At 32.2% G+C, this 17,343-nt stretch overlaps 3 protein-coding genes and 1 long non-coding RNA gene across 4 annotated transcripts; 1 reads left to right on the top strand and 3 right to left on the bottom strand.

Moving 5' to 3' along the window:
* Positions 1–381: 381 nt before the first annotated feature.
* On the bottom strand, positions 382–3,830 carry LOC134705014 (uncharacterized). The gene is made up of 4 exons (XM_063563784.1): positions 3,567–3,830; positions 2,737–3,257; positions 1,719–1,754; positions 382–687 (listed from the first exon to the last, which is right to left on the bottom strand). The coding sequence occupies exons 1-4, from the start codon at positions 3,698–3,700 to the stop codon at positions 383–385; spliced, it is 996 nt and encodes a 331-aa protein (XP_063419854.1). The 5' UTR covers positions 3,701–3,830; the 3' UTR covers position 382.
* A 72-nt stretch (positions 3,831–3,902) lies between these two features.
* LOC134705696 (uncharacterized) lies at positions 3,903–6,654 on the bottom strand. Its single transcript, XM_063564417.1, has 6 exons — positions 6,617–6,654; positions 5,542–5,607; positions 5,265–5,294; positions 4,642–4,972; positions 4,102–4,281; positions 3,903–3,935 (listed from the first exon to the last, which is right to left on the bottom strand). The coding sequence occupies exons 1-6, from the start codon at positions 6,652–6,654 to the stop codon at positions 3,903–3,905; spliced, it is 678 nt and encodes a 225-aa protein (XP_063420487.1).
* Positions 6,655–7,869: 1,215 nt separating this feature from the next.
* On the top strand, positions 7,870–11,807 carry LOC134705013 (uncharacterized). Its single transcript, XR_010105461.1, has 3 exons — positions 7,870–8,078; positions 10,921–11,021; positions 11,659–11,807. It is a non-coding gene; the product is annotated as an uncharacterized LOC134705013 (long non-coding RNA).
* A 119-nt stretch (positions 11,808–11,926) lies between these two features.
* On the bottom strand, positions 11,927–14,045 carry LOC134705695 (uncharacterized). The gene is made up of 3 exons (XM_063564416.1): positions 13,831–14,045; positions 12,958–13,050; positions 11,927–12,062 (listed from the first exon to the last, which is right to left on the bottom strand). The coding sequence occupies exons 1-3, from the start codon at positions 13,926–13,928 to the stop codon at positions 11,927–11,929; spliced, it is 327 nt and encodes a 108-aa protein (XP_063420486.1). The 5' UTR covers positions 13,929–14,045.
* Between the last annotated feature and the right edge of the window lie 3,298 nt (positions 14,046–17,343).

Genomic DNA, 17,343 nt, shown 5'->3' with positions numbered 1-17,343 from the left:
ACGAACAAATAAATATTTATTCAATCTCTATTGTATCTACTGAATAGAAAGGAATAGCGATTGACAGAGGTAAATAATACCTTTTTGACTTGATTTAAACAGGAAAGAATCTAAAGTTTCTAGCTTGATGGATGTTAATACTTGATTCGTTGCAAATTAAACGTTTTATGTTGTTGTTGTTGTTGTAACTATATCTTTAAAGTTATCTTTTTAAAATTTTTGGGTTTTTGTTCGTGGCAATCAAGCTAATTGTGGTTTCTTTGATGTATTTATCCATTAGATTTAGCAAATGCAGAAACACCAGTCATCATAAGTTTGGCATAATCATTGCTATTATAAAATAACCAAATATATTGAACTTAGGTTTAATGACTAAAAGACTTCACTTTTTAAATGGTCTACAATTGTCTAAAGCATCCATGATACCAAAAGCTAAATCTCCCCTATCGATGTCATGAAAAGCATTAATGAAGTCTTTTACATCCGACACGTCCCCTTTTATTGATTGTTTCCAAATCAAAATTAATCTGAAGTTTTTACTTTCAACACTGCCAATCATTATTAGCACTTTGGACACGGTTCCAGCAGGAACCCCAAGCCGTATTGACAAGTCAAATCCCTCATCTTCTGACAAACAAGCGGCAAGTTTATGTAGACTTTCGGCGCTTAATAACTTCTCAATGGCTTCTGTAATAAATATAAAACCATGATATAAAAAAAATCAGAAACAATTTGGGTTCTAAATACTTCAAGCAAAGATGATTTCAGATACATTAGTATTGTTTTATGTCCCGTCATTCTTAATTCAAAGACATAAAGGAATAAAAGATAAACAACAAAAATTATTATCTTAAAAAATGATAAATCCTGTTTTCTAATGTTAAAATGATTTTTTTCTTATAGTTTTGTTTATCGTTATATATTCACAACTTGAATCTTGTTGTATCTCCATTTGAATCTTTAATGGTGGTAGAGAGCATGTTCTTTTTCTCAATATTAAGCTGGCTATCAGTAACTTCAAGAATTCTTAAATGGAGTAAGAACTGCTTATACGTTTGGTGCACCTAACACCATACCAGATACTTTGAGGAGATCGTGTTGTACAGTCCTCAATGTTATGTAAAGTATTTAGTAAAATTGAGAACCAACAACCCGCCCATAGAAAAAACAACAGCAGAAGGTCACCAACAGGTCTTCAATGTAACGAGAAATTCCCGCACCCGGAGGCGTCCTTCAGCTGGCCCCTAAACAAATATATACTAGTTCAGTGATAATGAACGACATACTAATTTCCAAATTGTACACAAGAAACTGAAATTAAAATAATACAAGATTAACAAAGGCCAGGGGTTCCTGACTCGGAACAGGTGCAAAAATGCTAGACTGTTTTATGTCCATTCCTGATTTATTCTTTTTTTTCTGTGATATTGTCTTTAACTTACAATTTGGTTTTAGAAACATAACTTATATAGAGTACAAATTATCATCGTTACACCTGAGTTCACCCTCGTTTTTTTTGTCTTTGCGTTTCGATCTTTTTTATGCATGTTTTTACTTGTCTTGCATCTATTCTGTCTTTTTTACATGAATTTAGCGAGCATTCTATTTATGAATTTTGGTTTTCTTTCAAAAAGCGAAATTATTTAAATTGTCATTTAATTCTGTCTTGTTAAGCTGCAACCTTGTGTGTTGTTGGTTTTTTTTAATTTAATTCATACCCATTGTATATTCTGGCGCTTCGGTTTTGGGTACGACTGAAAATATACAATGCAAATTATGTAAATTAATAAAAATAATAAACCTACATATTTTTTAAGTGGCAAAATTCTGTTTTTTAGACACGCGTTTTATCTACAAAATACCAATGATGACGCTCGAATAAAAAAAAAAAATTCCGATAGGTTTTACCAAAACTTACATATTTATTTTTTTCAAATATAAAACGAGGTTAAACCCACCATTTTTTCTTAAAATGTCGTATACCAAGTCAGGAATATGGCAGTTGTCATAAAATAGAAAGTTTCTATGTATGTTTGTGGTTTTGGTTTTTTTAAGCAGTTTAATGTTTCTGTTATTCAGTTGTCCTTGGTTTCGGTTTGTGACCCTTTTTTTTTAATTCAATCGATGCATGACTATGGAACACCGGTATACTACTGTTGCTTTTATTTAAGTGTTCACAATGATTTAATAAGTATATGTTAAAACGTACAAAATCGTAGAACACCTTTTAAAATCATATAATATATACTTTTTTTTAATTCAATTTGCGTATCATGCCCACAAAAGGGGTAACGCTTGAATATATATAGGAACCTTTGTGAGATAGATTGTTATCAACTGGAAAATTTTGGAATGTTGATACTCATAAATGTTATTTTGCAATTTCATATTGAAATCATCTTTTTTATGTTGTAATGTCCTTACCCGTCCATCATTGTTAATTTTGTGTTTTTTATAAATTGCCAACGTTATCATTCTATAGTATTCAGACATTGTTGCATAAACCTCATACACTATATTGTTTGTTCTTTCGAAACAGCCATATTTCCCTGGCTTGTTGTTGGGTTCGAATTTCTCAATTTGTAAACTTTTTTAGTAATATTTTGTTGATTTTTTTCCCTTTATTTTCCCGCTTTGTTGTATTGTCTGTTTCATTAGATTTGATATATTGCTATCTTTTTTCTATATTTTCATTGCACTTGTTTATACTTTATAGATTATTTTAAATAATCATACCATCAAAATCTGGAATGGGTGCTGCAGTATCGATAAGAACTTCATGGATAGTCTTTGTTCCGATATAAAACCGAATAACCGCTACCTTTTCCTTATCATCACAAAGTAATGGTTTTATTCTACATTTTATTTTGAATTTCACGCGGCATGAGTGTCCGACACTAAATTGCAATGTAGGGAGTTCCTTGTAATATCTTTGTTTGAAATTACCGTCAAGGTCAATATTAACGACTGAAGACCGGGAAACGAAATCGATAGTACGGGAAATTCCACCATCGTCAGACATTTCTAACCGTTTATCGTCTGCTACTCCACCTAGACCAAGGTATTTACTGACCGTATTATCAACATCTGGATGTTCTACTATGCATACCCAAATGTTAAAATCCTCTTTTTTATTTTCGTGAAAGGTAAGAATTTTGCAAACACAAGTTCGTGATGAAGCAACAGAAAATCCACGTTCTAAAATCGGTTCATACGACTTATACTTATTTATTTCTTTCGTGACCACATACCAGAACCTGAAATCAGAAAAAAAACAAGTTGATTTTCAGTGAATTTGCCATACAATGATATAGTTTAACCTGAAAGATGTGTACTTTGGATATACGATTCAATATATAAATTGATATGTAAACAGGGTAAACTTAAGACAATTGGCGTCCCGCGTTCTGCGTGCTCGATTATGCAAAGTGTAGTGTTATTTATATTTGTCTAGTATAAATAGTATGTACTTACTTCGATACTGACAGTTCTAGTGTATAGTCCAAGGTATCATTAATGAATTGATAGCTAATGCGTGCTGTTGAGAATAGATGCAATGTACTTACGTCGAGTGTGTATGGTCCAGCATCACTATAAATTTCTTATCTGTACTTGTTCTACAGCCGATGATATTTATTCTTCCTTGCTTCTCACGAATCAAGTATACCTCACTGTCTATCCCATATGAAATGTCATTCATAATTGTTATCAATAACGGCGATATTCGTTTAGAATACAATAACTTATTTCGTCGAATCCATAGACCATCTGATATATAGGTAATCGGGTATATAAGTCTTGGACACACGTCGTCATATTTAGAAAATCGTTCCCTGTCAATAAGTCGTACCTATAATACATATAGCGCAATGAATATAACAAACCACAACATTGTTTTCTTGCTACATTGAAATAAGGCGTCCTGTATATAATACCTAAAACACATAGTGCCATGTATTTGTGCATCAAAATTCATTAACAGATAATAATGAATGTGAAACCTCTGACAGATGACCATTCGGTTTAATGCAGACAGAAAGAAAAAAAAATAAACTGAGATTTGTATAAAGATTTAAGCATAACAATTTCAATCTCTCTTACCTGAAATGTGACGTCTTCCGGTTCATCCAAGACTCCTCCTTTTACAGCTACTTGTATGTCAGGAATTAAAGCATTTTTAAATTTGTATCCATGCTTGTCAACTTTGTAGGTGAATTGTATAAAATCGCACGTTGCAAAGAAATTTCCACGAATTTCAGTTTTGAACACTAGATAACCTTCCTGAAGACAGAATTTTAAAATAAAAAATACATTTTTCGCGAGATAAAATCTGTGAAGTCCAAAATAAAATGTCCTAATATGCAAGTTTAAAGTACAGAATAAAACAGATTTAAAAAAAGGTCATTCTTATATGTTCTGAAAAACAAACCGATATTGGTTGAAAAGGCGAATGTCGGAAAAATAAAATCAGATACAATTAAAAAGGTGTATGTCAATATACAAAGCTGGCTCAAGTATATATTACCAGATGCCGGTATATGAATAGTAAGTGAAAGAGCATCATTTGTATATATATCGAAATGACAAGTTCAAGTGCATTTTTTCTGACACTAAAAACAAAACATTGGATTTCAAACTTACAAATATTGAGTTTCCTGGTGTTTCCTCAAATCTCGCATCAATTCTTCGCCATACCAGTCCAACCCTCATCCGTATAAAGAATTTCAATTTTTCTGAATCGAATCTGATTTTGACCGGAATTCTCACTGTTATGATATTCATCAACTGTACACTTGGGATGTCAGATTGTAATACATATATAGATGAAATGATATCTTCATCAGGTTTAAAGTATATTTCGTTGATCATTTTATGACACTCCTGTTCCCCAAGTCTATCAAAGCCATCCAAAAAGTCTATAGCGGCGACATCAGCTTTTTCCAGTCCAGCTTTTAGTTCTAATTTCGGTTTACTGTGTCAATAAAAAAAAAGACTGTTTATGTTATGTTTGTTCATTGTACAATTAATGTTGTATCAACAAAAGAATAATTTAAAGGAAGTATAATTTTTACCAAATTATGATCTTTCATAAATGGGATTTGTGTAGTATTTATGTCAAATAATTATAGTACTTAATGATTACTTTTTATTTATAGGTAACAAATTAATGTAGATCCAAAGGTTTAAGATACCATTTCCCCCCAAAATAAAATTGACGTACTTTTTTGAAAATTTTTGATATCGATTTAAAAACCATGTATTACCTTTGAATCTCCTCTGTCGATACTTCAGACCTAAAAAATACTAAATTATTGTTGTATGTCATAGGTAAATATTAACAATATTTGAGAACTTATGTAAGTATTCGTGTACGTTTAAGCTATGAATTAGCTATCAATATTTAGTTATTTTAGGTATATCTGTAAAAGTTCTACCGAGGACTTAAACCTAAACCTTTATTCTGGATTGCAAAAACGCAAAAAGTGAAAATTATTTGGAACTTTTTCTAATATTTTATGTAATGAGTAAATACAATATTACCTCTCTTTGTCCATTGTTAAATCGAACGAATCACGTCGTTCTACGGGATATACTGTTTGTACTTCCCTGTAAAATAAACTAATTCTGGTGACAATCATTTATAAGCATTAATTACATCTGTGATATTTATATATTATTTCAAGTGTGGGAGAAACAGGTTGTTTGCAACTAAAGAAGGTGTTTCATTTACAAGTTATGAAAATTGATCTTGGGATGGTGATGACTGTTATAGTTTGTATGCTCTGAACGTATTTTATGTTCGGTTTTCCAAACTTGGTTTCGAGTCTTTATGGTAAAGGTTATTTCATGTCACATGTCACGCTGACGCTATACGTTTATCAATTGTTTTGATCTCCAAATACAATTAACAGAATTGTAGTTATCATTCTTAGATGCGAGTAGATATATTCGATTAGATTTTATCCGGGAAACACAAGTAAGATAAACTTTACATCTATTTAGGAGACCTGAAAATATTCAACAAAGGAAATGAAATGTTGTTTTGTTTAACACATTAGGTTGGGAATGTATGCGCTGGTATAACGATCATACTGGCAAAATACGTTTAAAGTTCAAGGATAAAGACATAGTGAAAATTAAAGAGAAAAAACGAAAAGGGAAAAGGGAAACAACATGTCCAGAATGTATATCCTGAAATTGAAGGCATTTTGAAATCTAACCTTGGTCCCTTACTATGACTATGCCCAAGATTTGCCTGAGGAATAGACAGTCCTTAGACCCCTCAACAATTCCAATGCCTCCTGAACTTCGGAAACAACTCATCTTATGTACTTATCAATGTAACTATGAGATAACAAACATCCGATATGCTCTTTTCCGGAGAACTGTATTACATGTTGAAGATATCATTAAAAAGGATGGATTCTGTGCAATTTAACTCTGAGTTCATTGTTGAAGGTCGATAATTGACCTATTGTTGTTAACTTCTCAGTATTTTTTCTGTGGTGGACATTTTTATATTTCGAGCCTACAAATGCACTGTAACAAATGCTGTTGTCATATATAATAGCCTTTCTGGTGAATTATTAATCAAACTAATGGCATTTAAACATACCTCTCCGTCTTTGTAGAACTCTGAGTGCCTTTCTCCATTTTTTTAAACTGTATTCTCTTCCTTTTAAGGCCACTACAAATGCGAGACGAATGGTAAACTATAATATCATGAAATTATCTATTATCTAATAATGCACATTATACAACACAAATGTATTTTTCAGTCTATGTTTCGATTTTTGCAAAATTATACGAGAGTGCAATAATTGAAATTTGAATTTTAGCAAATCATCAAACAGTAAATCACATTGTTAATCAATTACAACTAAATGAATAACAATAAAAGAAAGGCTTCTGATTTTGACACACCTTACCGAGACATTGAGAATCTAGCAGCAGAAAGAGTTGAAGACTACGCATCGTGTTAGTTTGCAATTTCCAGTCTCTGACGACGCTTGTCCTTGTCTTTAACGACTGGCATTTTTATTGTACCAGTTGTACTGTAGTGATAGCCTATAATCTCAACTATAAACAGCACAGCACTTCCACAAACAGTTACAAGTACGGTATAACATCTAGGATGTTAGACCTAATGCATTTGTCCAAATTAACGGAAGATAGATATATTGTAATCGAATGTTTTTATGTCGTTGACAGAAGTGGTCTTTGAAATTTTGCTCTGAAAACGCGACTGAATCGATTGCGATGAGTTTCCACACAGTGAACTGCTCAATAATTAATTGGATGCAACCAAATATAATTGAAAGTGATCTAGATAGAAACATTAAATAAAAAAAATGGCACAAATATACCTGGTCTAAGATCAATTCAGACCAAAACGGCACATTCAATCAAGATCGATCGCATATCGACGATATGCTTTTTTACGTAAATGGTAATTAGTTTTTAAAAGTGTCGTTCCTCTTGTTTTTTTTAACACGACCTCTGTTAATACATGGAAGTAAATACTTCCATACTTCCATGGCTGATTCTAATATGAAGGTTTTTATTTTTATACATTGGACACAACATTAAGAGAAATTGTGCAAGTAATTACTAACAAAATATAAATGAACATCGCTTTGAAACACAGAAAATGATTTGAATCTGTTTTGATTTGTGTGTCCCTTATAAAGCTGATACAACACGAGTCTGACGTTCTAATAAATAAAGAATATAAATAAATTTCTTTTCGTTATAAGGCTTAATGAATACCGTTATGCGTAGTAATTTCACCCGTGCATAACTAAGCGGGAATTAAATCATTCGACGGTTTGCATTCAATCAGTCTACACGTTTAATTCAATTGCTGTTAAGGTCTGTTTGACTTTTTCTGCTTCATGTCTGACGAGGAAATCCAAAGTACTCATGAGCGTGCACCTGCAAGAAGTCATCATAGGAGTGAAGATGACAACCTTACTAGCAACCCTACAGCTGATGCTTTCTCATTGTTTTCCACTGGACATATGTCGTCTAACTGTCCCGAAATAAGCGGTCTTACAACACCAGCAGTTGCAAATGAGGTATTATCTTTGATTGATTTTAATTTATGTTTAGACACATATGAGTATGACAATGAGTTATTACAAGTTTATAATGTAAAAGGTCAATTATAGTTTAGCCTACATTTTTGAAATAAAAAAAAAAATAAAACACTTTTATTGGCCGAGTTCAGTTTAAAAAAAAAAAAAAAAAAAAAAAAAAAAAAAAATAGTTTTGCCTATACTTGAATCTGGCTATTTTTTTTAAATTACTGATGCACCTACTTCTGTTTTTTTTTTTTTGTATTTTACGGGAGTCGCTAAGGAAGTTAGCACCCACCCCCCCTTTTTGTTGTTAATCCTTTATCGATGTTGATTCTTGACATCAGACACGTGCTTCAATACGAAATGTTATTTAAAATTAAATACGAGGTTGTAAAAGAGTCCAAAACGTATGCAGAAAATTAAAAATAAATTGCATTTAAGTTTTATTCGAAATATCATCGGGGTACCTTCATATAGATATGCTTGTTGAATCACAAAAGTTTCTTGTGTTTTCATAGAAAAGTGACACTAAAGTTAAATATAACACTTCAGCTTTGTATTTTGTGCTGAGCCCAGCTTGTTCCATTTTCACTAATATGGTACTCCCTCTTGTAAAATAATGGCATAGTAAAGGATTCAATATAATTGTATATCTAGATTATGAACTTGGATTTGAAAATAATGAAACATTTATGTTAAAAGTGTCAAAAGAAGTATTGTCTGATTCATATTGTCAGCTGTGTTTTTGCCAAATTATGGAAAAAGTGTGTGGAAGCCATACAAAAGTTTTAGACTAGATTGGTTTTGTGTGGGACTTTAAGTGTACCTGAACAGAAAATGTACGAATATTTTGAATAGTATTGTTTTAGCACTTATAAATCTTTGTAATACGACTGCAAGGAAAGTTGCACGGATATTGGTAAACTCATTGCATTATCACCCGCTTAAGGTAAATTATGTATAATATTGACAAGACACTTTCATCACTTATTAAATGATCGATCCTCTTGGGACTCTGGAGTTAAGTTAGATCTCGTGTCTCACTAAAATCTCAAGGTCAACTTTGCGAGAATTTAAGGCAGTGATTTTGATTTGGAAAGCTTTCGGATCATTTTAAAAATAAAGTTTAAACTACTCACTGATTAACAAACGTAGCTAAATTATCTGAAGTTGGCAGTATGAAACTCGATTTGCCCAATCTAGCTATTGAGATTTGTTATTTTTGTATAGAAAATTCGATGTGTTTTAAAAATTGAGTGGATACCAAGAACTATGAATACTACCGCGGATCAGTAAGACAATATTTGATTTTGACGATTGGTCGTTGTCCGACAGAATTTTCCATTATTTTAATAAAATATTGAGACCTTTTAGCTTAGATCGGTTTGCTAAAAGTGACAATGCTTAACTCCCAAGATATGATTCAAAGTTGTTGTTTTTTATCCTTTAACAAAAGGTACATTTTTATAATTGATGCATTCACGTTTGACTGGTCAATCGATAATAATTTGCTCTTGTCACATGTATCGTTAATAGCTTACACTGTAAAACATATTCACTTATATGTAAAGCTAACGGTACATTGGGTATCCTTTACATGAAATCGACAGTTTTCTGGCCGATACTGGAGTCTGTTGACACCGGTAAATTTGTTGGCTTAGTGCAAGACACTGTTGAGTATGAAACCCCTTCTAATTTTATCAAAGGGAGATGTGCTGAGAATTCGGTTTTAAAAGAATATAGGTTTATTTCAAATGTGCTCGTATTGAAACTTGTTGCTAAAGTAAATGAATGAATTTTGAGAAAAAAATCTTTATGCGGACCTTGCCTCTTTTTAATTTTTGATATTGTAACTGTAGATTATACCGTTTACATGTGTGTAATATGCGGACCTGGTCGTGGTGTTCTGTCCTTAAAGGATAGGATTTTTCTTGATGCTAAAATGAATGAATGAATTTTAAGTAAAAATTTCTTTATTCGGACCTTGATACTTTTTTGTTTTTTGATATTGTAACTGTAGATTGTACAGTGTACATGTGTTAAATATGCGGACCTGGCCGCTTGTATCACGGACCTGGCCGTGATTATCTGTCCTTGAAGGATAGGATATTGCATATCTTTTCACGTCTTGTATTGAAACTTGATGCTAAAATGAATGAATGAATTTTAAGTAAAATATCTTTGTGCGGACCTTGCCGCTTTATGTTTTTTGGTGTTGTAACTGTAGATTGTACATGTGTTTTATATGCGGACCTGGCCGCTTGTATCATGGACCTGACCGTGATTTTCTGTCCTTGAAGGATACGATATTGCATATGTTTCCATGTCTTGTATTGGAACTTGATGCTTAAATGAATGAATGAATTTTGAGTAAAAATTTCTATATATGGACCTTGATACTTTTTTGTTTTTTGATATTGTAACTGTAGATTGTACAGTGTACACGTGTTAAATATGCGGACCTGGCCGCTTGTATCACGGACCTGGCTTGATTTCTGTTCTTGAAGGATAGGATATTGCATATATTTTCATGTCTTGTATTGAAACTTGATGCTAAAATGAGTGAATGAATTTTGAGTAAAAATATCTTTGTGTGGACCTTGCCGCTTTATGTTTTTTGGTGTTGTAACTGTAGATTGTACAATGTACATGTGTTTAATATGCGAACCTGGCCGCTTGTATCACGGACCTAGCCGTGATTCTTTGTACTTGATGGATAGGCGAAACCCATACAAAAGAAAGAATTTAACTTTCTATTTAAACTGGATCATGATAATTCTAACCTGTTCAACTGTATGTTACTTTGTATGTTATAATTGGCTTATGCTTGATTTTTTAGATACAAAGAACTCTCGCTTATAATAATGGGTGATATCAGTTTTCATAAAACACACGTTGACACTATAGTTCACAATAGCAAGACCGATATTTATTGACAAGGTAGTATAGTTATATCATCTTCATCTTATACTAGAGCCAGATAAGCTTTAAGCGCAATAGGGTTAGACAAAACAATTTAGTTTGTATAGTTTACGAAGAGGAGGCGCTTCTGTTTCTTATACCTTGGCACTCTTTCGCCTTTTGTCTCGACTGGATGCTGCAAACCTACATCCCATAGTATATTTGTGTTTTGTGTTATTAAGCCTTGTATAGAAAAGAAATGCTTTATGTTCGGTTGAACCCGTGAAAAAGAACATAAATAAATTTCTTTTCGTTATAAGGCTTAATGAATACCGTTATGCGTAGTAATTTGCGGTGGATTCACCCGTGCATAACTAAGCGGGAATTAAATCATTCGACGGTTTGCATTCAATCAGTCTACACGTTTAATTCAATTGCTGTTAAGGTCTGTTTGACTTTTATTTTATTTTTTTTGGTTTTGAAACAAAAATAATTGTTGTTCTATAGGACTGGTACTGTCTTTCACACGTATGTTAAGATTACTCTTATAGAATTGTATAATTCAAAAGATGCACATGTATACCTTCCAAAGTTTCAGTATTTAATAAATTTTCTCTTTTCTTTCATTTACATGTAGTTGTGAATTGCTTCTAATTTTTGTAATTATATTTTGTAGATTGTTCAGGCTGTTGATCATACTTCTAGTGAAGATAATGTGATAAGGACTGTCTTTTGGCGTAATACCTGCCATTCTAAATTTTGTTTTTTCACATGTAATTATGTTCCGAATGAAATTATTAAAAGACTGGATGCTGCAAACCTACATCCCATAGTATATTTGTGTTTTGTGTTATTAAGCCTTGTATAGAAAAGAAATGCTTTATGTTCGGTTGAACCCGTGAAAAAGAACATAACGTAAAATTTTACCATCTACAATGTATAAATTACCTTTGAGATCTCATTTGGTTGAAATGAGCATATCTTTCATCATTTCTGATGTTCAAATTCCACATTTTGACTCTTTCATTACCATAGTCTCTTAATGCGCCATCGACTGTTGCTCTGACCTCTGGTATTTTACTGAAGATCAGACATATTCGTTATTAAATACATACTGTTTCTGTTTTTAATATATTATACTGACTCATATGTATACTTGTATTATTGTCTATGTATGTATATAATTACTTGCACCATGGAAGTATTATATTGCAAATTTAATACTTCCATGCTTGCATATTGAGTATATTGATATATGTATTGAGTGTAGTACTATCCTGTCAACTCTGAGTGGTTCTATGCTGGCACCTAGACTTCCTCCACCAATGAAATCTTACTGTAACGACATCAATTTTGAAAGTGGCGTTAAAACACCACCAATCAATCAATTTGATTTACTAGAAATTAAATGTCTATGGATCAAGACTAAAATAAACACATAGTGTGGGAGGTTTTATGCTTAACAATATTCTTAAATAAGTTGAACATGAAATGAAATTCAATGTTAACCTGTGTTAACTGCCTATTGATGCTACTTATCCGTTAAGATGAACTATCTGCACTACTTATTGCACTTACATTAGTATTCAGCAGTTAACTCATATTATATAATACATATAAAGAACATGCTATTCAAAATAATTTGTTTTTAAAATTTATGATTATAACATGAATGGTACTTAACGTCTACACTATCTACCGTTCATTTTCTATTGATAAGTGGTTCTATCAATGATTCCTATAAAAAAATATGATATAGGCCTTTTCTTTATCGACAAAATCTATGTATATTATTCTTATCATAATTTAATACTCTAATTTTATGCATTATATTATATATCCTGCGATATTTCAAATAAAAAAACGACAGATCGAAAGAGACGATGTCACAACATATTCAACACTCGAATGAAAATCTGATTTTAAAAGTACTCTATCAATTTATTTTTATGTTAATATTGCGAGTTTGACATACCCCTTGAATTTGCCATAATGGGCTAGGGACTTTGGAACATCAAATCCTCCGTATGCTTGATTAGTCTTTAATTCTGTCTGATGTAGCTGACCTCTATTAAATAAAATACAATTAAACATCGTCAAGATATGATAGTTGTTAGTTCACAAATATATTGCTGGTAAAAAATCCCAAACTCAAATGTCAGAATCCATTTTTTTAGGGTAGGATGGTAGAAGAAGTGGAGACCTCTTTTTATTCGTTTAGTTTAGAGTGTATCTATATTGTTTGCTCAAAGAGACAAGAATGTTCAGACACACAAGATTTTGTAACGCATAGAGTGTTCTCTTTTGCATAATATATAGTAATATTTTAATGGTAGCAATTGATTGTTGTCCATGTGTTGCCGATGAGCCGACACATACTGTAACTGCTTTTTGGCGCAAGGCAATGCTTCCTTCAATTAGAGAAAGATGTGAAGTTGAAGTATTATCAAAATACTAGTCCTTGCTATCAATTATTTTTCTTTTGAATAATATTGTTAAATCACTAAAGCAGGAGTTCATTATATATGATGTCCATTCATTCGTGTGTTTGGTCGCTCACTTGTTTGTTCATTCACTCATCGTCTGCACTAGGGACATCTTAACGCTTTTAGCGGGTCATCAATGACGGGATTTTTCCAAGCTCAGAGAATCTTAATTTATAATTACTTTTTCCAATTGATTATTTAGATCTCTCGAAGCAAACCATTGACATACCATATGAATATAAATGTGGATGTGAGAGTTTCTGAGGTTTATGATTACCAGAACATACGTGCAGTTTAAGATTACCTGAATATACGTGCAGTTTAAGATTACCTGAACATAATTACGTGCAGTCTAAGATTACCTGAACATACGTGCAGGGTCTCTTGATAGTTTTAATGATGGGCCTTTTGTCGATGTGTCATCGGAAAATACTGAAAACATTCCAATATCTTCCAGCATACTGATGGGATAGTCACGTAACGTCACCTTATTGGTCTCGTCATTGCTGTCCTGCTTTGACTTCTCTACTACCTTGTCTTTTTCATCTTCTTCGTCCTTATCGTACAGCAAATGAAGTCTCTTTAGGCTATAATGAATTATAAATGTGACAATTTGATTATTTGAAGACAATGTTGAAGAAACATTGCATCTTATGTTGCTGTTCTATCATTTTGAAATTACTAGTTTTTGTGCATACAACATGCATTGCCAATAATCTAATTTGATGTGGGTTTTTTTTAATTTCCACAGATGACATCACTACAGTACCTGTGTATTCGCCCTTTAATAGCTCTGTATTTAGATCGCCATATTAAGTCTTCGTGTCTGTACTTGTATGTCCTGTTATAAAGAGATACAGAGATGCAATCATTATACAGAACCAAATTTACCGTAACTATCATAAAATGTCGAGATGTTTTAAAACAAGTACAGTATTTGTGTCGGGTGTGAAAATTGATACACGCTCCTATTCTTGAACAGGTACAACTTCAAATTTGTGGAGAATTATATGCTGTTTGACAGATCTTGGTTGCTTCTGGTAAATCCGAACATTTACACACTTGTGTTGATTTTTAGCTTGGAAATTGTATACATTTGCCCTCTAGATGTCTTTTCATTTTAACGTTAGGTTGTTGTCTCATTGACTTATATCCTTCATCTCTTGTTTCATATACATTAATAGTTTATTGGATCATACAAGTTTAGAAACGACCACCGTACCTGATAATGGCGAAGAATTCATTAATTTATGAATAGACAAAAATATAGAAAGCGAACAGTTAAGCTTCGTGATATATGCATGTGTCTGTGTAACACTAGGAACCAGTCTGTGATTGTCAAATCTTATTATTTTTCGTTTTTCGTCTATGATTTTGAGATAGTGTTAGTTCTTTGACATTGTCTGTATAGTCTTAAATGTCTATTTAGAACATATTGTACAATATAGACATCGGTCTATTATTGAAGATTGTAAGTTGACCTCAAAATGTCTTGTAGTTATTTGTGTACAGTATTTGTAGTTATTTGTGTACAGTATTTGTAGTTAATGTTGCTGTCTCGTCAACGTATTGAACCACAACCCCAACTCTATCACATTGAATTCATTTGTGTGCCATTTTATCACTGTGAAGATCTATACCTCTAGACGTCTATTAGTTTTACTTTTGTTGAATTTTAAAGTCATTTATATGTAGACTAGCATGCCTTTAGCTTATATTAATGATACTATTTTATCTCAATTCCTCCTTTTATGATTTTGGAAAACAATTAAAGGACCCAATAAATTGATATATATATAAAAACCTATTGTTATCTGATTTGTAAGTGATTGGTTTCAGCATTTCATTGTATTTCTTGTCATCGTCGTCTTGTCTTCCTGCCATGTTCTCTCAGTGACTGCAAATGATCAACAACATGCTTTGAGAATACGAACATTTAAACAACAAAAATTTTACCATTAGAATGTAAAGAAAATTTAAACTTACGTACATAAACAAAATCATTTCTGTATTTATATTTGGATATAATTTTATGTGCTTGTTACTTTTCACAATGTGCACCGAGCTCTACGTAAATTGTTAATGTAACTTAAACATTATTGTACAATTATGTATTTTGCAGATCATAAAATTGAAAATGGAAATGGGAATGTGTCAAAGAGACAACAACCCGACCATAGAAAAAACAACAATAGAAGGTCACCAACAGGTCTTCAATATAGCGAGAAATTCCCGCACCCGGAGGCGTCCTTCAGCTGGCCCCCAAACAAATATATATACTAGTTCAGTGATAATGAACACCATACTAATTTCCAAGTTGAACACAAGAAACTAAAATTTAAAAGAATATACAGACGGCGTGCACAAAGTTGAAGGCAACTGTAAAATGCGCTTTTTCAATAGCTTTAAACATATATAATACTTATATGTATTCATAATATTTTTTTAAGAAGATTGTTTTTCATGATAAAATGATGAATGCATGCAATAATAATCCACATTACTAGTAAGGTAAATAAATATTTAATCTATAAAGCATAAAGAGGACATATGGAAAACGGCAAAAAATCGGTGTAACTTGTAACATTAAATAAGCATAAAATAGAGTTTTTGACCTAAAACTTATACAAATTTAACATTGTATCCCACATTTTCGTATAAAAGTTTTGAGATTCGGACTATTGACACTATATAAAATTTACAGCAAAAAAATCAAAAACGACCATGGTAGATATGCTTGGAATGATCTTCGTTATGTGTAAGAAGTAGTAATTTGGAAGGAATAATAATCAAAATGGAAGAATCGGTAAGAAAAATATGTAATTGCTGTCTTTTTATTTTCAAATTAACTTCGTATTCGAAATGTGCAAAACCAGAGGTTTTATAAAATCTGCAACGTACGAATGATTCGATTGTCAAGACTGAACACCTGAATTTTTTAAATGTCCAACTATTATGTTACATTCTAAAGACATGGCGTTTTAACGCTGTTTTCTGAAAAGGGTCCACGACATCGTCGCTAAATATTTCCATTACACTGCTCGTAGCATATATTTATTTATATTTTCAAAATGTGCAATTGCTGCACTTTTTTATGGAAAAAAAAAGAAATATTTGAACGTGAATGTCTAGAATTATGTGATAAACTAAGTTCATTGTTTTTGTTACGCTTACGTTTTCTGAGGGAAAATCTCGACGTCGTAAATGTTTTTTGTAATTTGAAGACGTTACATTTGTGGACTCAGCTTTGTGCACGCCATCTTAAGACTAGAAAAGGCCAGAGGCTCCTGACTTGGGACACGCGCAAAAATGCGGCGGGGTTAAACAAGTTTATGAGATCTCAACCATCCCCCTATACCTCTAGTCAATGTTGAAAAGTAAATGCATAACAATACGCACATTTAAAATTCAATTCAAGAGAAGTCCGAGTCTGATGTCAGAATATGTAACCAAAGAAAATAAACAAAATGACAATAATACATAAATAACAACAGACTACTAGCAGTTAACTGACATGCCAGCTCCAGACTTCAATTAAACTGATTGAAAGATTATGATTTCATCATATGAATATCAGGCACAATCCTTCCCGTAAGTGGTTTAGTATAATACCATGATAACATATATGAGAAGAACATTACCCGTGTCATGCCAAAAACTGGTTTTTGAATAAATGTGTTTAGTTCCGATGCAAAGACCCTATAAGTGAATCAATATTAACGCCAAAATAAGCAATCTTTAGTGACCTTGCATAGCCTTGCAAGCCACATATGTAAAACAATGTGAAAACATTCCTTTCTGTAACACATATCGTCCCATGCTGTAGTTTATACCGACTTTAACCTCACATGCATTGTAACATGGTTTTTTTAACT

The sequence above is a fragment of the Mytilus trossulus genome, chromosome 2 (genome assembly GCF_036588685.1).
Source record: "Mytilus trossulus isolate FHL-02 chromosome 2, PNRI_Mtr1.1.1.hap1, whole genome shotgun sequence".
Taxonomy (NCBI): Eukaryota; Metazoa; Mollusca; class Bivalvia; order Mytilida; family Mytilidae; genus Mytilus; species Mytilus trossulus.
Note: the sequence above shows the minus strand (reverse complement) of the source record. Positions and strands in the feature narration are given on the sequence as shown.